This window comes from Corvus kubaryi, unplaced genomic scaffold (genome assembly GCF_017639235.1).
Source record: "Corvus kubaryi isolate FWS band 111438036 unplaced genomic scaffold, C.kubaryi_AGA036_p1.0 37373, whole genome shotgun sequence".
Classification (NCBI taxonomy): Eukaryota; Metazoa; Chordata; class Aves; order Passeriformes; family Corvidae; genus Corvus; species Corvus kubaryi.
In genome coordinates this window covers 386,921-394,011 of record NW_024581121.1, presented here as the reverse complement: position 1 = coordinate 394,011, position 7,091 = coordinate 386,921, and the positions used below count along the sequence as shown (strand labels likewise).

The 7,091-nt window shown below is 65.7% G+C and overlaps 2 protein-coding genes across 2 annotated transcripts in view; one reads left to right on the top strand and one right to left on the bottom strand.

The window, feature by feature from the left end:
• LOC121667648 (disintegrin and metalloproteinase domain-containing protein 15-like) overlaps positions 1 to 1,459 on the top strand; it is a 3,522-nt gene extending 2,063 nt beyond the window's left edge. The window contains exon 5 of the mRNA XM_042034523.1: positions 1,295 to 1,459. Within this exon, the coding sequence (XP_041890457.1) occupies positions 1,295 to 1,459 (165 nt within the window). The remainder of the gene's footprint in view (positions 1 to 1,294) is intronic.
• The window catches only part of MUC1 (mucin 1, cell surface associated), a 6,190-nt gene continuing 95 nt past the window's right edge, over positions 997 to 7,091 (bottom strand). Inside the window, exons 1-7 of the mRNA XM_042034639.1 lie at positions 4,947 to 7,091; positions 3,559 to 4,139; positions 3,309 to 3,382; positions 3,064 to 3,206; positions 2,682 to 2,800; positions 2,432 to 2,578; positions 997 to 1,542 (exon numbers count right to left, since the gene is read on the bottom strand). The exon at positions 4,947 to 7,091 is cut by the window's right edge and continues 95 nt beyond it. Of these exons, the coding sequence (XP_041890573.1) occupies positions 1,468 to 1,542; positions 2,432 to 2,578; positions 2,682 to 2,800; positions 3,064 to 3,206; positions 3,309 to 3,382; positions 3,559 to 4,139; positions 4,947 to 4,986 (1,179 nt within the window). The 5' untranslated portion in view covers positions 4,987 to 7,091 and the 3' untranslated portion in view covers positions 997 to 1,467. The remainder of the gene's footprint in view (positions 1,543 to 2,431; positions 2,579 to 2,681; positions 2,801 to 3,063; positions 3,207 to 3,308; positions 3,383 to 3,558; positions 4,140 to 4,946) is intronic.

Below are 7,091 nucleotides of genomic sequence, written 5' to 3'. Positions count from 1 at the left end.
GGGGGGGCTCAGTGGGGCAGCAGCAGTCTCAGGCACACCCCTTCCCCCACGGGGCTCTGCCCTAGGCACACAGCCCCATCCCCAGCTGGCAGAACAGAGCTGGGGGGTGCCACGCTGTGCCAGAGCCCCCCATCAGTGCACCCCCCAGCCCCACAGCAGTCACAGGGCACCAGGCCTCCCTCCATGCTCCAGAGACCCCCAGCCCCTTGCCTGCACCCCAGCACAGCTCAGGTACCTCCCAGCACATGCCAGGGTCCCTGGGCACCTGGCACAGCCATGGGCCCCACCCAGAGCCCACAGGCTGTGGCCAAGGGACCCATCAGCTGCCCGCTGCTGGGCTGCTCCCGGCCAAGCACTGGCTCCGTGCCTGCGCTCACACGGGATTTCTTTGGGGAAGGTTTGGTTCCTTGTTTTTCTGCCTTTTCAGTGGTTGCCAAAACCCTCCCAGTGCCCAGGAACAGGCCCAGCCCAAACTGGGGCTGTCAGGGGGCCACCACTGCACTCCAGGCATGGCTGTTCCAAGGTTTGTACCCTGGCACACGGCCTCCTGGGGTCACCACACAGCCTCTTCTTCCAGCACCCCCCAGAGCTTTTTTGGGGCTCACTGAGCGTTTGGAAGACCCCGAGCCCAAACAGGCAGGAGCCGGGAGCAGGACATGCCGCATGCACCCAGGGACACACCTGCAGCTGCACGGCCCCGTCAGCACCAACGCATTCCGCCTGTGCAGCCGTGGGGAAACCGGCCGTGTCAAACGAGACACGTCTGACCGTGAACAGAAACCGAGAGCACAGGAGGGATGAGAGGGATGGAGTCTGGCAGGACATGTCACATCCAGAGGCATGCAGGGACCAGGGACACGGTGACACCCCCAGCAGCAACACCAGGACTGCCTGGATCAGGAAACAAGAGCCACCACCCAAGCCGAGGCCACCTGGGTGGGTGACAGCCACGAGAGGGGAGTCACTGTCCCAGAGAAGCCCCCCTGCCACACCACGGCGCAGCCCTGGGGACACATGGCTGCCCCCGTCCTTTTATTGTAACTGCGATAAATATACCCCAGCCGAGGGCCTGCTGCCCTGCCGAGCCAAGCCCGGCACCAACACCCCGCAAATAGAGATATTTATATAAAATAACACCACAAAAAGAGCCATTGAATCCCCGGGGGTGAGCGCAGGGGGAGCACCAGCCCAGTCCTCCACCCCCGGCACTGAGCGGGGTTGCAAAGCCAAGCGAGCGCAGGGACCGTGGGGTGTGCGGGACCCTCCCTCCCGCCCCCAATCTTTGTTCATCCAGTTCTGGCATGTGCACGGATCCGGCTGCTCCAGAGCCATCCGGCTCCCGCTGCCCACGGCGAGGGGCCGGGCAGCACCGGGGGATGTGCCCGGGGCCGGTGCTGCTTCCCCGGGAGTGGGGGGGTCGCAGCCGCCCCCTCCCCTCGGCAGCCGCCCTCCTTCTTAGCGAGCCCCTCAGAGGTTGTCGGAGCCGGCGGCGGGGTTGGTGTAGGTGAAGGTGCCGGCCCTCTTGGTGCTGCTGCCGGCCACCTTGGGGGGAGGAAAGGTGAGGGGGTGTCAGGACAGGGCTGAGCCCCCAGCCCAGGATAGCAGAGGAAGCTCTGCACCCTCTCCACGGCCACTACAGGCAACCAAAAATTGCATCCTGCCATCGTGGTGGGCTGCTGCCCCCAGCCATGGGCACTGTGGGCACTCCAGGCCCCCAGGGACACCCCGAGCCCCCCCCGCGCACAGGAGGAGCCGCGGTGGCCGTGTTCCCGCAAGATAAGCCGGCCCGGCGAGTGCGAAGGTAAATATTTACCCAGGCCCCTGGTATTTGCACAGGGTGAGCTGCTCGAAGGGAGCCAGAGCAGCTGGACACGGCCCCCGCCCACAGCCCCGCGTGGGGGGAGCGCTCCTTGGGGAGCCCTTTGCGCCTCCAGGCAGCTCCTGGCGCCACACCCGCAGCTCCAGTTTCGGAGCTGCTGGTGCGGGATGTGGGGTGCTGGCTATGGGAATCGTGTCCTCAGTCCCCCAGCAGCCCTGCAGTGCCCCAGCTCCGCTCCCCACCCATGGCAGAGGATGCTGTGACAGCAGGAGACCTGAGGGGCCGGCTGGGACACAGCTGAGCAGGAGAAGGGGCAGGGTGGGGAGGCAGCGAGCCCCCTGAGCCGCTGGGGCGGGGCGCAGGGAGCGGCTGCCCAAGGTCGCTGGGAGCTCCCCGGAGCCAGGCCGGGTCTGCCCGCGCCGGCCGCACTCCCGCTCCAGCCAGGCGTGAATGTTACGCTCACCTCCTGGCAAGGCTGGTGTGGGACGAGCTCCCGGACACCTGTCCCTGCCCTGCCATCCCCGTTAGCCATTAACCCAGAATGCGGGGATGCAGCCCTGCTCTCTGCCCCCGCAGCAGCCGGGACCCCGGGTACGGGGCTCTCGCTCTCACCTGGCTGTAGGGGTTGGGTTTGCTGTTGGGGGGTGCGTAGCGCCCGTGGCTCTGGTACTGGAGGTATTCAGCCATGGGGTGGTAGGAATCTTTCTGGCTGAGCAGGTCCAGCTTCCCTTGGCTTTTCCGGCGGCACGTGCAGGTGCTCTTGGGGAGAGAGAAGGGGTTGGGGCCTGGCCGGTGTGGGGACAGGGACAGGGCACCAACCAGCAGAATGCAGGTGAGGACTGGGATGGGGATGGGGTCTCACCATCAGGAGGAGACAGGTGAACATGCTGAACAGCAGCAGGATGCTGACCAGGACCAACAGAGCAATGGCCCAGTCCGGGACCACGGGTGCTGGAGCCGGGGACATCACCTCTGTGGAGCCTGCAAGGAACAGAGCTGGGAGAGAACCCTGAGAGACCCCTGGGACAGGACAGCAGGGGCTGAGCCCTCCTGTGTGGGATCTGCTTGCTCTTCCCACAGGCACCAGGAATGTGCATTGGCTCCGCCTGATGCAAGCCCCAAGTCCATCACAGCACCAAGTAGGGCCCCTTGCCTCAGCCAGGACAGGGCAATGTTTATAGAGCCATCCCAGCTTCCCCCAGGCTCCATTCCCCCTCCCTCCCCAGCCTGGAGCCTCCTCTCACTCTGGATGCTGTCCAGCTGCAGGCCCATGATGAAGCCATTCTGGTCCAGGCTCTTCCTCAGGCGCTGCTCAGCGGCGTCGGGAGTGACGGCATCGCTTCCATTCCCAAACACGAGGGTGGACTGGACCTCCACTGAGCCTTGGCTGCACGGGAGGAGGCATCAGCACCTGGATTGTCCCCCGAGGGGCTACATACCAGGGGGATACACTGTGATACACCAGCCCTGCTGGCGCTGTGCTGCTCACCTGTACCGCAGCTCGCTGCACCCGGTGTAGGTCTGCGTGCCCATGCAGCCCGCGCAGCCAAAGACGTGTTCGAACTGGAAGGAAGCATTGAGGTCATGGCCACCTCCCCACCCCCCTTTCCTGTCCCCACGCAGAACTGGCCGGGCGGCTGGAGCTGCTGGCAGAACAGATGCTCGGGGTGCTTCCATGGAAAGCCCCAAGGGGAGGTGGCTCCTTCCCAGCACGGCCCAGGGGCAGGACTGGGACTCACCATGGTCAGGACAGTGCGGCTCAGGCTCCTGTAGTCCTCGGATGCTGGGTCATGCAGGCTCTCGTTGAAGCTCTTGTTGATGATGCGGAAGGACAGCGGGACACGGAGGAGCAGCTGGACAGCAGCGGGCAGCTGGCCTGTGGTTTTGCTGGGGTTGGGAACGCTCCTGGTGGGGGTCTGCCTGGGAGCCGTGCCACCCTCAGACGTTTTTCTGGTGGGAAAGATCTGAGCACTGGTGCTCCCATTGCCTTTGGTGCTGGAGCTGCTGCCATCCACGGTGGCGGGAGCGGCAGAGCTGCCGTTGGTGCCAAAGTGGGGGGCCCAGCTGCTGCTGTTTGAGGTGGCATTGACATGGGAGGTGGCTGGGCTGCTGAGGACAGGCACCACAGTGCTGTTGGACATGGAGTGGTTGCTGAACTGGAAGTTCGTGGTGTTTGTGCCAGGGAATATGGTGGCATCTGTGATTTTGGGGAATATATTTGGAGACAAGGTGGTGGTCGTCGTTTCCATGGTCATCTCCACAGTGGTCGTTTCGGTGGTTTCCATCTCCATGGTCGTCTCGGTGGTCATGGCACGTGTACCTGGAGGGAACCCCAGGAGTCAGTGGCTGCAGCCCACTTAGGGAAGGTTTTACCCAAAACAGCTCCTCAGCCAGACACTGTGGGAAGCACCACGACCCCCAGGAGCCAACAGCCAGAGGCTCCGTCTGCCCACGAGGCTAACGAGGCCTTCGGCAACACCCCACGATCAGGGCTGGTGCTGGGCACTTGTGGCACCACCAAAGGTCCAGGTGGTGCTGTCTGGGCACTGACACCAGCGCTGTGCCCAGCCCTGCAGCCCCCTCCGTCCTGGGGTGTCCCTGCCGTGCTGCCACCCAGTACAGCTCCCCTTGCTGTGGGTGACAGGCTGGGGTGTCCCCGCACCCCCCGGAGCTGCCTGGCCTGGCTGGGGGCCAGCACAGGCAGCTCCCGGGCAGGTTCCCAGAGGGTGCTGCAGGAGCCGGCGGCACTGGAGGAGAGCCCGGGGTCCGGGTGCTCACCGGGACACACCTGCATTCCAGCCTGCGAGCCCCGGGCACAGCCTGCTCCGGCTGGTCCCGGCACAGCCCAGCCCTTGGCCGAGCCCTTCGGACACAGCAGAGGGGCCGCAGTCTGAGCCCCCAGTACCGACTTTCCTGGGCTCAACCAGCCCCGGCTCGCTGCATCCCGGAGGCAGACCAGGAGAGGCAACAATGTCCCTGCTGCCAGGGTGCCACTGGCTCCGGTATCCCCCAGTCCCCACTTTCAAAGGGACCCCGCTCCACTCCCCCTGCCCCGGTACCTCCCCCCCTGCCCGGCTCCCTGCCCGGCTCCCTCTGGCTCGAGGTGCCGCCGGCCCCAGCCCCTCACCTGTGCCCAGCAGCAGCAGCAGAAAGACAGGGAACGCCATGGGGGTCGTCCGGGGGTCCCGGCGCCTCGTGGGGCCCGGCGATGGCTGCTTTCCCGTTAGCCGGTGGCACACGCTTCAACCCAGGGATCCGGAACTGGCAGCTCGACAGCGGCCGGAGCTTTATAGAGCACCTGGGGCAGGTGGGGAGGCCCCACCCCGCCGCCGGCTCCAGGGAGGGGGGGTCGCTCTGCCCCACTTGGCACAGGGGTGCCACCGCGCCGGTGGGGCCCCCGCAGCATCACCCCCCCCGGCTGGGTCTGTCGCGCTTCCCTGGGTCGGGGGGACACCGCTGGCAGCGTCCCCGTGCCGTGGGCGGACCCAGCCTCGGGTGGGGGCACAGGACGGGACAGTAGCCGGGCATCCTGGGGCAGGGGCGGGAGCAGCATCTGCCTGGCTCCGTGGGCTGAGCCACGGGCCCCAGGGCCTGGTGGGGGGCACGGAGGGGGGGCACAAGGGGGACACGGAGCGCCCCAGCCCCTCGTGTAGGGGGGCCTCATCCCCTGGGCTCAGCCCAGGGTTAATCATTACCGGCTGGTCATCGCCTCACCCTACACTCAAATAAACACCGGTGACCCCCCCGAAATGCTTACGCAGGTACAGCCCAGGGCCCCACGGCATCCCAGTATCTCCCAGTAACCTCCCTCCAGGTCCCGGGGCCCCCCCCAGCAGGCACAAACCCCCGTCCCCACTCAGGACACGGGCGATGCTGGGCGCCAATGCCCCACCCCTGAGGTAACGGCACCGCCCGTGCCTGGGTGCAGGTGACACGTGCTCCTGGCACGGACAGGCATCAAAAGCTACTCCGGTCCCTCTCTGCCCCTGCCCTGCAGAGAGCCCTGATTCCTGGGAGAGCCCCAATCTCTCAGGAGGGTGCTGATTCCCGTGAGGGTCCCAGTTCCTGGAGAGGTCTCAGTCAGGACCCCCATGCTTGGCTCCTGCCCAGCCTCGTGTGAAGCCGAAGTGCCACCCCAGTCAGGCCAAGAGTTCTGAGGTGGTGCCGAGAAGGGGAGCAGAGAGGGGGGACCCTCCGTGCCACAGTGACAAGAGGGCAAGGGATGGATGGCCCAGCTTTCAGAGCAGGTGGAATGGGAACCAGCAGCACTCTGCTCCCCCCACGGCCGCCACAGCCTTGGCAAGCCAGGCCATGTCCAGGCAGGTGCAGGCAGCAGCTCTGAGCAAACATGCCCTTCCCGAAAGGCCTCAACATGGGGATGGCTCCCCCCATGCAGTGATGCTGACCCCTGCTGCCCTCTGCTCCAGCCCCAACCCCCAGCCCCGCTCAGCACTGGGGGCTTTCCCCTGAACCTCCCCATCCCCCCCAAAGCAGGGGGTTGGGGGCTGAAGTTTTCCTCCTGCAGACACCCACAGAGGGCACAACGTGTGGGGGGCTGAGGGGCAGGAGGGGGTCCCAGCAACTGCTCTCTCGTGGCAATCACCTCACCCGCCAGCTCTGGGAGTGGGGGCCATTAGCCCACCCTGTCCATGCCCAGTGGGTCCCAGGCACCCACCACCGGTGGGTCCTATGTCCCCATCCCTGCTGTGCCTGATGGTTCTCATGTGTCCAGTGAGTCCCATGTGTCCACCCCATCCATGTCCAGTGGGTCCTGTGTGTCCACTGCCACCGCACCCCGTGGGTTCCATGTGTCCACCTTGTGTCCGGTGGGACCTGCGTGTCCACCCCCATCATGCTCAATGGGTCCCATATGCCCACCCTGTGTGCATCTCGTGGGTCCCATCTGCCCGACCCCACCATGTCCAGTGGATTCTGTGTGCCCACGCCCACCATGTCCGGTGGGTCCCATGTGTCCACCCTGTTCATGCCTAGTGGATCCGCTGTGTCCAGCTTGTCCTTGTCCAGTGGGCCCCATACACCCATGCCCACCATGTCCAGTGGGTCCCATATGTCCACCCTGTCCATGCCCGGGCGATCCTGTGTGTACACCCCTACTGTGCCCGGTGAGTTCCTTTTGTCCACCCTGTCCAGTGGATCCCCTGTGTCCAGCCTATCCATGTCCAGTGTGTTCCATGTGTCCGGCCTGTCCGTGCCCGGTGCATCCCCTGTGTCCGGCCTGTCCATGCTCGGTGCATCCCCTGTGTCCGGCCTG